Source organism: Carassius carassius, chromosome 43 (assembly GCF_963082965.1).
Source record: "Carassius carassius chromosome 43, fCarCar2.1, whole genome shotgun sequence".
Taxonomy (NCBI): domain Eukaryota; kingdom Metazoa; phylum Chordata; class Actinopteri; order Cypriniformes; family Cyprinidae; genus Carassius; species Carassius carassius.
This window is the reverse complement of record NC_081797.1, coordinates 2,050,578-2,069,674: the sequence shown is the minus strand read 5'-3', so window position 1 is coordinate 2,069,674 and position 19,097 is coordinate 2,050,578. Positions and strand designations below refer to the sequence as shown.

The 19,097-nt window shown below is 37.0% G+C and overlaps 3 protein-coding genes across 3 annotated transcripts in view; 2 read left to right on the top strand and 1 right to left on the bottom strand.

The window, feature by feature from the left end:
• Positions 1-6,062, top strand: part of itga11b (integrin, alpha 11b) — a 44,726-nt gene extending 38,664 nt beyond the window's left edge. The window contains exons 26-30 of the mRNA XM_059535872.1: positions 1,258-1,341; positions 1,590-1,700; positions 2,415-2,510; positions 2,820-2,933; positions 5,519-6,062. Coding sequence (XP_059391855.1) covers positions 1,258-1,341; positions 1,590-1,700; positions 2,415-2,510; positions 2,820-2,933; positions 5,519-5,593 — 480 coding nt within the window. The 3' untranslated portion in view covers positions 5,594-6,062. The remainder of the gene's footprint in view (positions 1-1,257; positions 1,342-1,589; positions 1,701-2,414; positions 2,511-2,819; positions 2,934-5,518) is intronic.
• A 2,180-nt stretch (positions 6,063-8,242) lies between these two features.
• Positions 8,243-12,605, bottom strand: fem1b (fem-1 homolog b). Its single transcript, XM_059536938.1, has 2 exons — positions 11,796-12,605; positions 8,243-10,795 (listed from the first exon to the last, which is right to left on the bottom strand). The coding sequence occupies exons 1-2, from the start codon at positions 12,068-12,070 to the stop codon at positions 9,160-9,162; spliced, it is 1,911 nt and encodes a 636-aa protein (XP_059392921.1). The 5' UTR covers positions 12,071-12,605; the 3' UTR covers positions 8,243-9,159.
• Positions 12,606-13,495: 890 nt separating this feature from the next.
• On the top strand, positions 13,496-18,668 carry cln6b (CLN6 transmembrane ER protein b). The gene is made up of 6 exons (XM_059535922.1): positions 13,496-14,074; positions 15,140-15,254; positions 16,089-16,187; positions 16,736-16,746; positions 17,573-17,677; positions 18,311-18,668. Exons 1-6 carry the CDS (start codon positions 14,028-14,030, stop codon positions 18,666-18,668), a joined length of 735 nt encoding a protein of 244 aa, XP_059391905.1. The 5' UTR covers positions 13,496-14,027.
• The last annotated feature ends 429 nt before the right edge of the window (positions 18,669-19,097 follow it).

Here is a 19,097-nt window from a genome sequence, read left to right as displayed (position 1 = left end):
GATAGTTCATCCAAAAATTTAAAACGTACTGCTAATTTACTTACCTTCAGGTTATCCAAGATTGCTTTTCTTCAGAAGAACAGTAAAGAAGATTTTAGCACTAAAGATTTTTAGCCATTGGTGATTCATATAATGCATCAACCGCTGTCCGTTTTTAATACACATGGCTTTTGACGATATATTGAGGTCTTACGAAGCAAAACGATCAGTCTGTGCAAGAAGGTTAATATTATTTACAAAATTATTACCCAGAGCCTTAGGGAAACCGCCAATGATGTCTGATTTATGAACGAATCATTCTTTTGAACTTGTTTTTTTAGTGAACTGATTGAATCAGTTCACCAAATAGAAGCATTTGAAACAGTTTATGGCTCAAAGCAGCTCAGATCAACAAGTTACTCAATCAAAACTCCCTTTCAGACGCCTGAAATGTGCGCAGGTTTGACCCGAACACTCGAATGGAGGAGATAAATAAATGTTTTTATGGTTTCTCTTTGTTTAGGTGAAAAGAAGACTAGTTTATTCACTTTATAAGCTTTAGATACGTAACACATCCACATTTTGCATCTGGTGCGTTAATATAATATTTTTGCTTTACATTTAGCATTGAAGTGATTGCAAAAATAAAGTAGTGAATTGAACCAGTTCAAACTGTCAGAAAGAATCAGTTCACGAAAAATAATCAGTTTTCCCCAGAATTAAAGTAATGATAAATAATGTTCAGTTTCTTGCACAGACCGATTGTTTCTCTTCATAAAACCTCAATATATCATCAGGAGCGACGGGAATTCATTTTGTGCTGCCTGCAATGCCCGTTTTGCCTCTCAAAGTGATGGTAGCTGCTGACTCGCATTTTATGAATCACCAAGGATCACAGTCCTGCTGAAAAATAAAACTGACAATAGAAACCAGCACAGAAACTTCAAATGGTTTCCACAACCAATACCATTACATAACCTTTAACCATTAAAACCATTTAAAAATGGTTTTCTGTAGTGTGTTTTGGGACATATTCCATTCAGATTTATTGGTTTTAACAAGCCATCAATACAAGGTGACTAATTATCAGTAGAAACCCAATGGGGTCCATTACGGTTTCCATTAAAACCAATAAAGTCTCATTTTAACCATTACAAATTTTTTCAGCAGGGAGTTTCAGCTAAAAATCTTATTAACTGTTCTACTGAAGAAAAATATCTTGGTTGGTTTGAGAAAATTATCTGCAAATGTACATTAACCACTGTATGTTGGTTTCAGACGGCGGGCTCACACTGCAACGCTCCTCGTGTCATTACCGCCGGCTCGTCCTCACAGGAGGATCTCTCACTCAACCCACACATGGTAAACTCCTTACTCATCGCCCAAACTCAGAAGTTTTGTGATATACAAACGGCATCCATCTGCAGTGATGAGCTTGATGAAAACAAACCACCCAACCTGATTAATCACTTCCTGTTGGCTAAAGATAACACCAACATTTGTTCCAAATTGGAAACGATTCACTTACAGTTTCCTCTCTGGCACATTCATTTTCCAAGTGATCAAAAAGCATTTCATGTGATTCATATTTGTGTTATTTGTGTTCACAGAATGCATCCACCAGCGACACGTTATTATCTCAGTGTAGAATCAACCTGTTTCCCCAAGAAGACGTCATCATCACCGCAACAGGACACCTCAATCTGCACTCTTTATTAGCTGTGAGTATCCCATATGTATATATATAATGTGTATGTATTTATGTGATATGTATGTGTGTGTGTGTGTGTGTGTGTGTGTGTGTGTGTATATAACAAATTAATAGGAAAATAAATGACAGTTATATTTATCAGTACAGTATCTGTTATAATACATGTTATAATAATTTTTCACATAAGGAATTTGTTTACTGTCATCATGATTTTATGTGCCACTTTACCTAATTTTTACCAAAATGTATACAGGTTTTTATTTCTTTTTCCAGTTATATTTTTATTAAATGTTAAACGTTTTATGTATCCAATGTTTTCCACCCTGTCATATATAATAAATAATATAATAATATTTTATTGCATTACATATATATATATACACACAAATTACACTTAAAAATATGAATAATAATAATAATAAATTAAAATTAATTTATTGTAAAATAATAGTAATTTCTCTCATCAGGCATTTGTTCACATTATTGTTTGGTATTATTAGCATTATTATTTTACATTCCACATTATCTACTTGTTAGCAAATTGTTTAAAGGAGTCCATATGTTATTAGAAAATAAATTTTTCCTCTAATTATGTACGTCGGTTTTCCCAAAGCAAGCTTTTGTGCTAATTTCTTATTGAATATCGAAGAGGACTTTAAAATATGAGCATTTTTTTTTTTTTTTCAGAGATGCGATTAAAAAAACTCTTCATCTCATTCCTCAGGTGAAATTTAAACGGTTAGATCTGGTGATGACGGCTGTAGTCGAGTTGAGCCCCTCAAGTCCGATGTTCCTCCACGAGGAACGACCTATGAGACATGTGAGTACGGTACATGAACCACTTCATGGATATTTAATGATGCATCTGAGTTCCTTTATTACACTTGCTTGTGCTTGAAGGAGAAGTGCACGGGTGTAATGAGAAGGAAAGACCATATGCCAAATATGAGAACCAAAATAACTTCAGTGATGTGCTGCCCCCTTATGGATGTCTTTTCTTACTTGATAACTGGTGCAACTGAATCATACACACATCTTCTAACATTCATTTATGCAGGTTTGCATATGAGGCCTGAGCTTGTAAACCTGATTCTTCCACAAATTTGACTTTAAGCGTTTGGTTGTGTAGATAATCCTGGAGATTAGGAAGGAGGAAGATTACCGGATTCCCATCTGGGTGATTGTTGGGAGCACATTGGGAGGACTTCAGCTCCTGGCCCTGCTGGTTCTGGCCCTCTGGAAGGTGTGAAATAGATTTTATTCACAGTTACCAAGCTAATAGGAAAATATGTATTAATATAGACTTATATTGAGAAGCACCCGGCTGCAGCCTGCAGATAGAGGCGGGGCTGCACCTGGGGCGGGGTTGCACGTGCAGCCCCGCCCCACACCTACTCTGATTGGTTCAATCGTCTTTCATAGACTTACATGATAGGAAATGTGTGCGTAGTTGGTGTAGGACGGAGAATGCTGTTTAAAAAGCTACAAACCCTGTACAGTTTTATAAAGCCTTCATAATGCACAAAAGAAAAAAAAAACATTAGCCTGTAACTCGCCATGTCCCTGAAATGATTGTTTTGTTAAATTAAGCTGATCTTTAGGCTAACATATGAATATAGTAAATTAATTGGGTTGATTATCCAAAGTAAGACGACCAGGTCTTCAGATAGAAGAATGAATTATGAATTAAATTATTTTAGAAAATATGATTATTTCATATCATCAGAGTATGAGAAAGGAAAATAAAAGGGGTGTATCATTACTGTTTTAATTTATATAGCATGACAAGACAGTTATTGTTACATATAATTATCCGCCATGCAGTTGATAAATGACTGCAATAGTCTTATGTGTCTGTCAATTCAATTTCTATGAAACTTTACATTTTCTTTACTACATTGCAAAACACAGACATTTTCTCCCATTTATTTCAGGAAAATATGCTGCTCCTCGTTATTTGAAAGTGAAGAAATCGATAAACTTTTATTTCTATCGGCCAGTGATGATTCTGAAAGGACATACCTGTAAACCGTTGCTATAGTAACGAACACAATTTCATGATAATTGTGCTCTTATTTTAGTGCAGTCTCACAGCCACTGTCAAATATTGAGATACACTTTATATAGTATCATCTATTTATATTATATTGATATCTTTTCCGATATCCATTTGACCATTGAGCCGATTCTTTTCAATCAGCAGGTGCTTAATGCATTAAAAGAGTGTTTTTAAAAGACCAAACTCAGTAAACAAATTAATAATAAAGCGGTCTATTCACTGACAGGCAGATGAGTCCAGAATAAGAATGCAATGTGTTTAATTACGTGTTAAGCGTTTTCCTCCCATAGAAAACCATTAGACTAAAAGGAAAACGCGTAACGTGGCGTAATGCATTAAAACGTTTATTAAAAAGACCAAACTCAGTAAACATTTTTAATAACACATTTTATTTACAGACAAGCAGGTTATGGGTGGAAATTAAACGCTTTGTGTTCGTATTCTGTGCTCATATCTGCTTGTCTGTGAATAGAATGCTTTATTAATAATTTGTTTACTGAGTTTGGTCTTTTTAAAACACTTTTTTTAATGCATAAAGCCACGTACTTTCACGTTAAGCGTGCTTTTAGAATGTCCAAATTATTCATTTGTGAATTAATCTGGTCAAGAAGAGTAAACTTGCAGCAGCTAACATCTCTTGATTCAATAAATCAGACATAGTGAGTCAAGTTAACAATAAAAAACTGCATTATAGTAAAGGCTTTGTAAAATTGTACAGTGTTTTTAGCTTTTTGAACAGCATTCTCCATCCTACACTAACTACGCACACATTTCCTATCATGTAAGTCTATGAAAGACGATTGAACCAATCAGAGTAGGTGTGGGGCGGGGCTGCACGTGCAACCCCGCCCCAGGTGCAGCCCCGCCTCTATCTGCAGGCTGCAGCCGGGTGTACTTGCTCATTTTCGACTATTTCTGGTTTAATTTTGGGTGAATCTGCCTACGAATGGCTTGCTTGTAGTTTATCTCCATTTTAAAATGCATACAGCACAATAAAGTGGTTTAAAAATTGTTAAAAATGATGCACTTTAATATGCGAATATTTGGCAATGTCGTTATTGTTAACTAATAATTAAACTATTAAACCTTGTTTTCTGTAATTCAAAATAAAGCTCAAGTAAAATAAGTATATATATTTTTTTAGAGATGAAAATCTCACAAATTATTTTTATTTTTTTTCCATTTTCCCTTGGCAACCAACTGAAATAAAATACGTTTAAGTTGAAATACAAAAAATGCTCAAACTGAAACTATTAACTAAATAAAAATCTAAATATAGATTTATAATAGAATTACTAAAACATAACTAATGTACTAAAATGTCAAATTATATAAGTTGGAGTACTAAAGTACTGAAGTACTAAAATGACTAAAACTTAAAAAAAATATTATAATAATAATAATAACGACAGAAGCACATTAATTAATGAAGCTAAAATGAACTGAAAATAAAATCTAATTCAAAATATAAATAAATGCTACAATAGTATGTAAATAACACTGATATTTGGCTGTTGGGCTAACAAACTTTCATTATGTTGACTTGAATTATTATTATTATTATTTAATTATCAACTGAAATCCCTTATCCAGAACCAAGCTTAAATTCTGTCCATATGCTTGATGCTCTTTTACACAAGATTAAGTAGAGATGAATTTGCATATCAAAAACTTACATTTACATAAGAAATACTTATTTTAGGGCTTGTTAAAGGTCAGATCTCTCAGGATGATACTGCTATTTAATTCAAAACAAATCACTGTTGCAGCTTGGATTCTTCAGCAGGCAGAAGAGGGAGAGGGAAGAGCAGGCGACCAATGAGAAGACAGCAGAGGATCGGTAATGCCACGGCAACCTCCTCAGCCAATCACTCAGGGACTCTCCAGACACGGGTGTGTGTCAGCCAATCAGCTGCTCTCGAGCACTGCCACGCCCTCCTGCAGTCTGATGCAGAACCAATCAGCTCGCTTCCCCTAAACGTGCGACCAATTAAGACAGAGGATGTGAAGATGTGGTTTATGAGGAAGTAATATCATGTGGTTTGAGACTTTGGAAACAGGTGGAAAGTAAAGTACTAGTCAACTAAAAAGACTAATGAAGAGGCTTCGGTTTGAACCGTTTTGAGAGGTTTTGGAGCTGATAAATGTTTTGCATATCACGAAACAAACCAGATTGTGGAACAGAATCGTAAGACTTTTTGATGCACTTGCACATTGTTAAGAATTTTGAACTTGAAATCTGTAAATATATATATATAAAAAAAGGTTCAGCAATATAATGTAAAACTATGATTAAAATAAAATATTTAACCATAGACTTATGCACCTTAATGCATTTGGTTGCAACATGTTCCTGTATCTGTTCATGTATTTGAGATTTGGTTGTAATCACAATTTTATATAGAGTACATTGCAGCTGGAATCGGAAGTATTGCTCCAATCTGTGTTTCGTCTTTAAAACTGGTAAAAGAGTTTAAGGGTAGTTGAAATAAACATGCACATTTTACTTTTTTATTCAGACTTATCTCTTGGCTTTTAGAATTTTTTTTGACTGACATACTGACTGCAAATGTGCTGTCATAAATAATTCAACTATATATATATATATATATATATATATTAGTGCTGTCAAACAATTAATCGTGATTAATCGCATCCAAAAAGGTTTTGTTTACATAGTATATGTGTGTGTATATTTATTATGTATGTATAAGCACACATGCATGTATATACTTAAGAAAAAATATATATATATTTTAGAAATATTTATATATTACATTATATATATATATATATATATATATATATATATATACGTACATGGAAAAATTCTAAATATATGCTGAATGTGTGTATTTGTTATAAACATCATAAATATACACATATTACGAATACACATTAACAAAAACTTTTATTTTGTATGTGATTAATCAAGTTTGACAGCACTAATATATATATATATGTGTGTGTGTGTGTGTGTGTGTGTGTGTGTGTGTATATATATATATGAAAAATACTGGAAACGTACAACATTCTATGTAATTTCTCTTTATTAATTTAAGACTGAGACACAGATTTGAGGGGCGGGGGAGGGGTGCTATAAATTATTAAAATATTCTAGATATCTTAATTACCCTTAAACACTTTTCATGATCGCTGTCTGGAATAACCGTGTCTGTGTTCAGAATGGAGTACTAGTCTACTGCTTACAAGCACACTGTACACTGCAGACTATTGGAAAAATACTAAGTGAACTACTATGCATTATTCCATGTGTAAACCACGTAAGGTTATTTACATTTAAAGTCAAAGTATTTATGAAGATGTCGGCCTGACCAAATTCTTTGTAAATTTACAATCCATTCATCACACTGGGAAAGTGAAAGATCAAGTTAAATGCATTGCATTGATGGTTAACATTATTCTGTGCAGTGTGCACAGTTTGATAAATATAAGTAATGCGATGCATAAAAAGCATACTGTGCACACTATACATACTACATACTTCAGGTTCTGTTCTAATCATTGTCATTCAATCTAAAATGTTTGTCGCACATTGTTTTCTTCTGACATGGCTTCACAGCTTTCAGTTTGACACCATGGTGATTCTATGGTCACTCGGTTTAATCGTTTTCATTTATGTCACCATTTTATTGCATGTAAAAATGACAGCTGAATGTTTGTCATGTGCTTTTATTGGACCACTGAATAAATTAAAATCACCTTGATTTAAAAGACTAAATATTTGTTTTTGAATTCTCTTATTTAAGAAATTGTTCTAAATGTAGCACTTGCTCAGCAATGGATGCTCTGCAGTGAATGGGTGCCGTCAGAATGAGTCAAAACATCTGATAAAAACATCACAATCCACAAGTAATCCACACCAAGCGACAGTTTGAAGTTAAAGTTGATTTGTTTCTTACAAACATGTAGCTTTTGACTTCACAAGATGTTAATTGACGGACTGGAGTGCAGTGGATTTCTTGTGGATTATTGTGATGTTTTTATCAGCAGTTTGGACCCTCATTCTGATGGCACCCATTCACATCCATTGGTGAGCAAGTGATGTAATGCTACATTTCTCCATTTCTCAAACTGATCCACAGTTTGGGTGGCCTGAGAGTGAGAAAATTTTTAGCCAAGTTAAATTTTTGAGTGAACCATTCCTCAAGACACTCTCACTTGATATTCAGAATAAATGCACTTCCATCACTTTTCCCAACCCAATCAATTCCTTACGGACAGAATCAAGAATGACCCAACACTTCTGTTCTTAAAGAAAGTGTCACTTCTTCTAAATTTCCCTGTGAAATGGATCAGACCACAGAAGAATAATGAGTTTAGAATAAAACTCCCCGAACATCATTCAATCTAAAACGAATCTTGGTTGACCTGAGGGTGAGGACATTTTCAGCAAATTTTCGTTTTTGGGAGAAATATTGCTTTAAGAATTGGAATTATAAATACGACAGAATCACACAGAGTCTGACAGGTGTCTTAGATCAATGTTTTTAATCCTGTTATGACTGGTAAGGAAATAAAAACGCATTGATCTATCTTCAGTAATTAAATTAGAAAACATGGTGCAAATAAAAGAGGGTTCAAAACATCCACATTCAAGCAGACATGCTCTCAAAACACACACACACACACAGCTAAAAACAGGAAGAAATGCTGCTCACACATTCACACAACAACAGCACCATCCAGAATAAGGCCCCGGGACTCAAAAAGAGCTCCAGCACATGCTCATTAACGCAAGTCATAATTACAGACTCGCTAATTGGCTTTACAGTGGCATCATGGTTTATAAAAAAAAAAGAACCATAATAATAATGGCAAAAATAATAAACGTCCAACTTTCTGGTTACAGGCACATTTTAATGTTCAAATAAAAGAAACCACCTGGCACAGAGTGGATATCAACTCTCGGCTATTGATTCATTATAAAATAGACATTTTTCACTCTGTTTTAAATAAACCTTTTATAAAATATGTTAAGAAAACAAAAAAATATGAAAATGTTGACAAAAGAGCAGCTTATTTTAAAAAAAAAGCTGTTCACATTGTCGTCTAAAGTCCAACACACAATAAAATGCCTTTGCCAAAAGAAGAAACGTATCAGTTTTCAAAATAAGAGTTTTGCACCGCCTGTATCCATCAGCATCAACATCCTCTTTGATTTGTTAAAAAAAGAACCGGAATGAAACTGGAAACTCCAGTTCCTTGGGGATAAAATGCAACAGTCGCATTTAGTCAGATCTCTCAAATGGATATATATTTTCTACATTTTCTAGATTTGCGATCCATGCAGAGCACTAAACAAGGTCAAATTAGGAGTTCTCAGCACCATTTCATAGGTTAAAACAAACTCCAAAATCCAGATCTGATGGAAAAACAAAAGCACAGATCAGTGAAATTCAACAAACTCCTCCAGACTTTTGGGAATCTGGTCCCGATACAAGATCTGGTGTTGCTGCACGGCGCGAGCCGCCAAGCATTTCAGACTCATCTTCATCTGTGTTTTCAGAAGGATTTCAGAAACGCCCGTTGTGCTCTTATCAAGCGGGGTCTTCTTTTGCTTGTTGGTCATGTCCGTATGAGCGCCGGCTTCGACAAGGCTGATGATGATGGCATGAAGGGTCAAGAAGTCACTGATGGGACGGTTGTACTGTACGATGAGGTGTAAAGGGCTGTTTCCTTCATGGTCCATGGCGTTTACATGGGCTCCGCATTCTATAAGCAGCTTGGTCACTTGCGCATTTGGAAAACTGCACACATCATTGGTGTGGAAGTCATCTACTGGCGTACTAGAGCTAGCCGCTAGGTGCAAAAGCGTTGACCCCTCTCGAGATCGGGGATCTAGGCGTATTAAGTCGTAGATCTGTTTGTTTATACGTGATCGTTCCTCTTCGCCGCACTGTGTTTTCGTAGAGATGCAAACCAGGTAGAGAAAAGTGAACAAGTTGGATTCGTAGCTGTCGGTGGCTGCTTGCAACTCCACATCAGTTGTGGTTCGCAAGCGCTCCATGCTGCGGCGGATCTCTAAGACGCTGGCGCGCAAAACGTGTTCAACGTCCGATGCGCGAACCGGCTCCTTCAAGTGGACCATTTGCGAGAACACTTGCGCAAATCTCAAGAGGTCTTTATGCGTGTTGCGGTTTCCTTTTTGGCGTAAATGCAAGGCGTGCAGCCAGAGTTTGATGCACTGTTCGAACTCCATGTTGTCGGCGTAGACCGCGCCGCGATATATTATGGGATGCGACACGTCTATGTTATCCGCACCCAGAATTCGTTCGCGAATCATAAGGCCTTCCATGTGTAGTGCATCCCGGTCGTGTCGAATGGCCTCTAAGTCTTGCAAATTCCGGCACTCGGCCCTCCCTCCGTACGCCACGACAGGAGACGGCAACTCTTTGGCGATAACCCTCTCGGGATCACGAAATCGCTCCAGCATGGCGAGGTACAAGTAGTGGTAGGTCTTAAGAATGTCGTAATTTTCACGGTCGTTGGCAAAAGATGCTCCAAGTAGTTCCAGTGCCTCAATGCGACTATGTACGTCGCAATCCACATGCGACAGCAGCAGCTCTACAACGTCCGCCTTGCAGCTTTCGGCCGCCACTTTCAGTGGTGACATGCCATGTCCGTTAACCACCATTGCTGCTTGGCATCGTACCAGCTCCTTCACGATATCCAAATGTCCGGCTTCTGCGGCAAAGTGCAGAGCAGTGGCCCCGCAGTGAGCTTTGGCATTAGGATCCGCCCTGCGCTCCAGCAGGAAGTAAACAACGTCAGTGTGGCCCTTGTAAGCGGCAATCATCAAACAAGTGTTGCCATACTTATTGGCAATGCTGAGGTCGGCCTTGTGCTCAACAAGATACCGTACGATGTCCAGCCGGCCGTCGAAGCACGCAGCCCTGAGCGGGGTGGAGTTCGTGAGGGTGGTGTGATTCACGTTGGCATTGTGCGAAACCAGCAAACGTACCACCTCGAAATGCCCAGCGCCAGCTGCACACCAAAGAGCCGTGGCGCCATCAATAATATACCTGTAAGAGCGAAGGACACATCAGTAATGGCATAATGAAACACAGGGCTCTTTTGGAATAGTTTCACAATAATGACATTTCTGCCAGCATTTACTCGCTGTCATGTTGTTCCAAATTTCACAAGTTTAACCGCTCACAAGTACAAAACAATAGTAACATTTGTAAGGATTACATTAATCAGAAATATAATTGTTGACCTAGAAAAATGTATCACAGTGTAAAGTTTAAAGAAAATAATTCACTGCAATGCTCAAACTTGTTGTGATGCTTCTTAATGCGCCATAATAGAATGTACTCAATCATGAATTTTCAATGGATAATGACTTAAATTTGGGTCTGTACCTGATGCAAAGCAACTCTATGACTTCAGAAGACTTAAAATACAGTGTAAAAGTCACATTATTGGAGATCTTCTTAATTAACTTTAATTGCATGAAATAAAATCTGCTAAATGCTTCTTTCAATATTCCACAAAGTAAATCATACTTGTTTGGACATGTATCATCAACATAAAGGGCGGTTGTAAAAAGGTTTGTTTATGGGGGAAGCATTTTATTACATTGGGAATACTCGCTTCTGATAAGTCAATCACGGTATTCATCGATCTACTTTTCGCTGTTTATCAATCCGCTCATCCGGGTAACTGAAACGGTGCTAATTTCATACGTCTCATATCACTCCGCGGACTCGCGCTCTTTTTATTTCATCCATTATTTTTTTGTTTCAGTTATCGATAGTTGTAAAATTACCTCAGCGAATATGAGTGTGAATTTTATAGCAATTGTTGCCAGCTCAATCATTTTGTACATTGTAAATGATTACTAATTCTCAGTGAAAACTCTAGGATAATATACAGGTAAGATTACAACATAATTTACAATTCAATCCAGACGAGTATCCGTGTAAGTTAATAGCAAAGATAATACAATGTAACAGTAAGCGAAATAAATGTATCGCTTACGTAATGAGTGTATGTAGATACGTGTAATAAACATCTCACCCGTCAAACCGGACAGTCCCGGTCTGTTCGGTGTCCACTTTATAATGGTCCAGAAGCAGCCGGACCACCTTGTCATGTCCGTTCCGAGCAGCAATGATGAGCGGAGTGGACCTCTGTCCAGCCTCCTGGGTCACGTGCTCCAGCAGGTACCGGGTCTGAACGGTGGCGTGGTTCAGGAGCAGGGCGGCCAGGGTCAGGACTCGCCCCTCGCTGGCCGCTTTGTGAACATATCGGGCCAGGGACTCCAACCGGGCCAGAGCCGGTACCTCGGCCATCTGTGCAAGATTCGCCCGCTGATCTCAGAGCAGATCCATCCGCCTCCCATTAAAACCAGCTGGCTGAGCTCTACTACAGCTCGTGAAGCACAGAGAGCCTCCGCCGAAGCTGCTCCATTATACCTGATCTCTATTACCAAACACGGGTTATATGATCTAACGTTACTAATACGGGTCTTACGAGCTGGTTAAAACAAATTAGACTAATTTACTGAAGATAAGGATCTTGTAATATGTAATCCTAGATTTTTCTAGTGTTCGATTATGGACTAATCCAGAAGCAAGTTAGTCCGTTCGATTCAAATCGGGATTCTCTTTCACTTCTGAGCGAAGCGAGATTCCTCGCGCCATTCCTTCACTTTTATGCTTCGGTTTGTCCTGATTTCAGTTCTGAGTTCCTCTGCGATAATAACCGCCGATCGCTTCAACGGAACGAATCCGGATTTCGCTGATAAATCCGAATCAAAGCTCAAATCTGCGTTTATATGCGTCTATGTCTTTCACCTCTGCCAGTAACGACGCCCGGAAATGAAGTCAGCAATAACAGGAAGTGCGACACTAGGATTCTAGAATGTCTTTTCGAAATAAAAGTCCCCAACATAATATGTACTACCAATAAATTATAATTTTAATAATGAATCCCAATAAAAATACTATGGTAAAACCAGCCCGAAAAAACTGTATTTTCCATATATAACGTTAGTTTAATTTTATACATAAAGTCACTATTAGTGTATAATATAGTTTAATATAATTTATGTGTTTGTTTAGATGTTCTCCACAATGTCAGAAACCTGGACCAAATAACAAACAATAAAGTGGATATTAAACTATTTATAAATCAGATAATATCAGTAATAAATAAAAATTAAGGAAAAAAATCCCAATAAAATAACTTGTTAAAAAAATAGATATGATATAATATCATACATGATTTAATATATCTATTTAAAAAAAGACACTATATATAATCATGTGTGTGTGTGTATAGAAGTTTTTTACAATGTCAGAAGCCTGGATCCAATAAAAAATAATTAAAATCGATCTAAAAATATCACATCACTGTACAATAGATAATATAAAATTAATAGATAAAAAAATATTCGTAGTTGTAAAGTTAATTTTATATTAGTGCTGCCAAATGATTAATCGCATCCAAAATAAATGTTTTCGTTGCATAATATATGTGTGTGTATTTATTTATGTATAAATGCACACACATACATGTGTATATCTAAGAAAAATATGTTGTGCTTATATATAAATATATTTGTCTGTTATATAAATGAAATAAACATAACCATGTAAAAATGTTCTAAATATATACTGTATGTGTGTGTATTTATATATGCATAATAAATACACACACATATATTATGTAATGAAAAACTTTTATTTTGGATGCGATTAATCATTTGATGGCACTGATTTAAATTTTCTTACAAATAGATTGAATGATTCAATACTAAATCCAGGTTGTTGTTGTTTTGGCAGGAGTTTCTAGGGACACATAGAGCTGTATTTTCAACAGAAATATGAAATCCTGAAACTTGTCGTGTGTTTACAAAGGGAGAGGTATGGATTAAAGCTTTATCAACCGCACCAACCACAAACACAGCGCTCACAAAACCTAATCTTTCAGGACTGACAAGCTTTAATGATTCATTTGTTTTCCTAATTACTAACGTTTTTATTAAGTTATGTGTGTTTAGTTATATTTGACTTTATGAATTAGCATTTCTTTTCATAAATAGTCAGAAGTCAGGGTGTGGACGTGATGTATTTTGTTTTGTACTTTGCATGAGTGTCCTGCAGCTTTACAAGCGCTGCATCCAGGACAGAGCAGGACTGGACCAGAATGATTGCTTTCTTGGGGCATTTTACCCCTGCCAGCTGAGGTCAGAGGTCATTCACAGGATCGGCTGCTTCCAGTGCGGCTGAAAGCAGAAAACCCGTTATGCGCAAGAGGCAAAACTGTGCCATGCATGCTGCCTTCCTGACCAGGTTTGAACCTTTCATATTGTGCATTTTTATACTACATACTAAGACACTTTTGTAAGCAATTCAGATGCATTGTAGAAGATCCATGAAGTGCATTTGAGCAGTTGGCATTTGTCTAAAAAGTATATATATATATATATATAGACATATAGACATATTAATAGTTAAATATAAAAAATGTGTCTAATGATTAAATATTTGAAGTCGTTTTTAATATATTTAGATTTAAATATTTCCAAATAAAAGTGCTTGGATTGGGTTGAATCCACCTTAGCATCCCATTCAGAAGCCCAAAGCTCTTTGATGCCTCCCAAACCCCTGCAGCCGGAGATAGAGCGCTGGGATTTGAGGGAAACAAATCGGATGAGATTAAAGTGCGTTTCCCACGGCGCTCCGTGAGACGCTTTCTACGTTTTCTTGATCTGTAAATGGAGGAAGAGTCTGGATGCGTCCCAAAACCATCTTCATTACACTTGCACTTTTTTTAGTTTAGTGTTTTTTTAGGTCAAGAATTTGTGATTTGAACCAACGCTAAGTATTTAACTCGAACTCTTCTGCACCAGGGTTATTATAATCAACTGAAACGAGATGCTATTTGAAATTGAAAGGAACTTTAACTGGATTATATACTTTTTTTTTTAAAAAACTAGCAACTCTCAATCTCTATAACACTTATTTTTTTCTCCTTTTTTTATTTTTACAGATCTAATTTATATTTTTGCAGTGCACCGTTTGAATGTGATCTTGAATATTGCTGATTGTGTTGTCCTCTGATGTGGCATTAGCTCCTGCATCCTCATGTCAACAATTCCATTAAAACTGATTTGTGCTCCGACCTCTTGTCCACGGTGCAAAGTCAGCATGAAAGTCAAACAGCGGGAGAAAGAATTAAAGTGACATAACCAGAGTGAGACAGATGGACATAAATAAATGAGAAATATTTGCCAGATGGTCTGGGAAGCACACATCAGGGCCTGCATCTGATAGACGCTGCTAAAAGCATGGTGTGACTTTAATGACCTCAGGCATATTTCTCATTATCATTTTATATTTGTCTTCTCGTGACAGACTCGGCTCGAGGGAGACGGACCCCGGTCTGAGGACAGCTCAGTTCCACATGGACCTCTGGTCTTATTTCACCCTCCAGAACTGGCTGCTGGACTTCAGCAGGCCTTTAGCCGTGGTATTAAAATAACGTCAAATAGGCTTCGCGCTGTTTTATTAAATAGAGAAATCTATAAATAATCAAAACCTTTATACTTATACATAATACATTAACAAAAAAACATCTTTGTGCAAAATTCATTGTTTGACAACATCCATGTCAATTATATTTTTGTGTAATTGAGATAATAATTATATAGTTTTTATTAATATTTTTTGAATTAGTTTGTATTTTATATTTTTCATTTTTCCTGTTAATTTAAGTTTTAGGTTTTTATTTTCATTTATAAATATTTTATATACAGCAATGTTAAATGTGCTATATTTTATTATTTTTATATTAAGTTATTTTATACATCAACCGAGAGTAAATGAAAATGGGAAATGTTGATGAAGTTTAACGTTTTTTCATGATTATTTCAAGTGACAGTTGTTGTTTTTATTTATCAAAACACAATGAATCAATATTTTAGTTAAGAAAAGGTTTTGAGTTATAATTTATTAAATATAATAATATAATTTATATTTTCATTTTATAGAGATATACAGTATAGAGATAATTGACTTTTTTTACTTGCAATATCATACATTTTGTTAAAGTAATTTAAATGTAATATATGCTGTAGTTTTGTATTTTGTAAGGTAAATTAAAAGCCAGTAAAAAGGTTTTATTTTTATTTTTTACATTGCATACATTTGTTAAGCAGTTACACCTACCCTTGTGTATTATTGAGCAGTTTATAATTTTATTAACACTTAACACTTGTGTTAATTCTCTGGCACAAATTATTTTATTTAAGCTGTAAGGCCTAAAATCACTGATGTTTAATACTTTTTCCATGGGCTTCTTTAGCTCTTTTGTCCTTTGGAGTGGTTTCCTTTGAATAAACCCAGTCCCTGTGACTATTTCCACCTGCTGTACAACATCACAACACCCTTCCTGCTGCTCAAGGTGAGTTTATTATTATGAAGCAGGTAACACCTATTTCTAGGCTCCACCCCTTTCTATGAGCCCCGCCCCTTTGCAAATCACAATGCACTGGACCAAGATGTATTCCACTTCCAGGATGGATGGCTGATTTTTTTGGCATGGCTGCTTTCGGTAGGTTTGGAGTTGTCATAACGTTCACCTTGGAGTTTGAAAATGTTTCTTTTTTGAGAGCCCAGGAGCCCAAATTCAGACCCAGAACAATAAAACCCACAGAAGAGGTGGGAGTTCAAAGGAGGAATCTTTATATTACCAAACTGCAGGGAGAGGAAGAGTAGATATAAGTCATGATCTGCAAGATTAACCACAATCTGATGTGATCCGACCACCTCAGAGAAAACCAGTGTTGGGCTGCTGCAAGAGCTTTAGAAGCACAGCAGCTGTGGTCAAAGAGTTCTCGTGTGTTCTGATTGGTGGATGATGATGATGAGTGGATAAAGACTAGAGCAATCAAATAGTGAGAGAGTGATCTGCTCAGCTGGTTATGTTCGTGGATGTTTCAACGTGGAAAGGAGTTTGGAGCGTGATAGTGAATCATTTGAGTCAGTTCGGGAGTTGGGAGCGTGAATCAGTTCGGGAGTTCGGAGCGGGTTGGCGAATCATTTGAGTCTGTTCGAGAGCTCGGAGCGGGATCGCGAATCATTTGAGTCAGTTTGGATATCGCGAATCATTTGAGTCAATTTGGGAGTTCGGATCGGGATCGCGAATCATTTGAGTCAGTTCGTGAGTTGGGAGCGTGAATCATTTGAGTCAGTTCGGGAGTTGGGAGCGTGAATCATTAGAATCAGTTCGAGAGTTCAGAGCGGGTTCGCGAATCATTTGAATCAGTTCGAGAGTTCGGAGCGAGTTCGCGAATCATTTGAGTCTGTTCGGGAGCTCGGAGCGGGATCGCGAATCATTTGAGTCAGTTTGGAGATCGTGAATCATTTGAGTCAGTTTCGGGGTTCGGAGCGGGATCGCGAATCATTTGAGTCTGTTCGGGAGCTCGGAGCGGGATCGCGAATCATTTGAGTCAGTTTGGAGATCGCGAATCATTTGAGTCAGTTTCGGGGTTCGGAGCGGGATCGCGAATCATTTGAGTCTGTTCGGGAGCTCGGAGCGGGATCGCGAATCATTTGAGTGAGTTTGGGGATCGCGAATCATTTGAGTCAGTTCGGGAGTTCGTAGCGAATCATTTGAGTCAGTTTCGGAGTTCGGAGCGAGTTCGCCAATCATTTGAGTCAGTTTGGGAGTTCGGAGCGTGAATCATTTGAGTCATTTCGGGAGTTCAGAGCTGGTTCGCGAATCATTTGAGTCAGTTTGGAAGTTTTGAGCACGCATCTAGGCTAATGTAAAGTTACATGATGAAGTCATACTATCCTGTATTTCACTGGCTGTTTCACTATTGTCAAATCAGAGCAGACGATGCCCATCTCCGCTTGGCTTCTGCTGGGTCCTAGTGGCCTTTACTACTGGTCAGTTTATCAGTGTCTGACTCTTCATGATTCACCTCAGCAAAACTCAACCCTCTTTCCCAGATCAGAATTATTTATAAAGTCAGCTCTTAAAGACAGAACAGCGTGTGTATGGTGTGTTGTGCTGCTGGAATGAGCTCCAGTGTCACCTGTTAACTTTGTTTACATCAGTGTGCCATCTGACACATGCTTTTCACTTCTTTTCGTTATCTGTTATCTGACTGATGACTCTGTACTCACACACTTTCTGAAACCTGGCACTCAAAGGCCAGAAGCACACACCAGATCTGCAGAACACAACACACAGTTCTCTATGTAACACACAGGGAGCTCGCAGGAATTAATATCATAGCAAAGGGGATTGTGATATTTTGAATGCTTCATTTTGCAAGAAACATGAGGCATTTTTTATTTCATGTGTGCAATTCTTGGACTTGTGTGTAAAGTTTTGAATTTTTTTTTTTTTTTTGAAAACAGAGAGTGTTCTCAGAATTTTAGCGAACAATTCTAAATGGAATGTTCGTTCAAAGTTGTCTGGTCTTTAATTAAGTTCTTGAAACGTCAGCACAAAAACATTTTATTTTTTAGTTGAGCTGGAGCTAAAATGTATGAATTGCTCTCTACTCTTCACAGGTATCTCGTGACAGAAGGACAGTTTTTCATCCCGTTCATTTTCACTTTCTTTGCCATGATGGCTACAGTGGTGCACCAGAAGCGCAAAGGTTTTCTGCCGGACGGTAACGGACTCTTCCTGCTCTACAGCTTTTCTCTGTCTCTTGTGTTAATGAGCATCTGGGTCGCCTGTCTGTGGAACGACAAGGTGTTACGCAGGAAATATCCAGGAGTGATGTATATACCAGAGCCGTGGGCCATTTACACACTGCACCTCAGAGATAAACAGACTGACCCTTCACTCCACGATACAGTCCAAGACACTCACTGCAGATCAATATGGCTGCTTTTATCAATGAGACTTGCATTGCAACAATAAACTCTTCATTTATATGCTTCTTTATAATAAAATGAGCAAAAGTAACTGTCATGTTGCACCTTCAGAAATGGACTTCCTATGATTTTCTGCAAAAGAATTGTGTGTGGTTTGTGTTTAGATGAGTGAAAAGAGTGTATTTCCATCAGCCCAAGTCATTCAAGTTCTATTCTAATCTAGATTTGTAAGATTTTTTTTTATTTAATTTTAAGACAAAATAGCATTTCTAAAAAGTGTTGTTAACATGCAAACATCTCTTATTTTTGATTTGTTCAAGGATTTCTTGTTCTACCTCATTGTGTGAAGGTTTTCCCCCTGTGTAAAATAATTACTTTTTTGAAGATAACATTGCAAGTGTATAATATTTTTTTATTAATATATATATATATTCTTATTTATGAAGTGATAAAAAAAGAAATCCAAAATACCCTC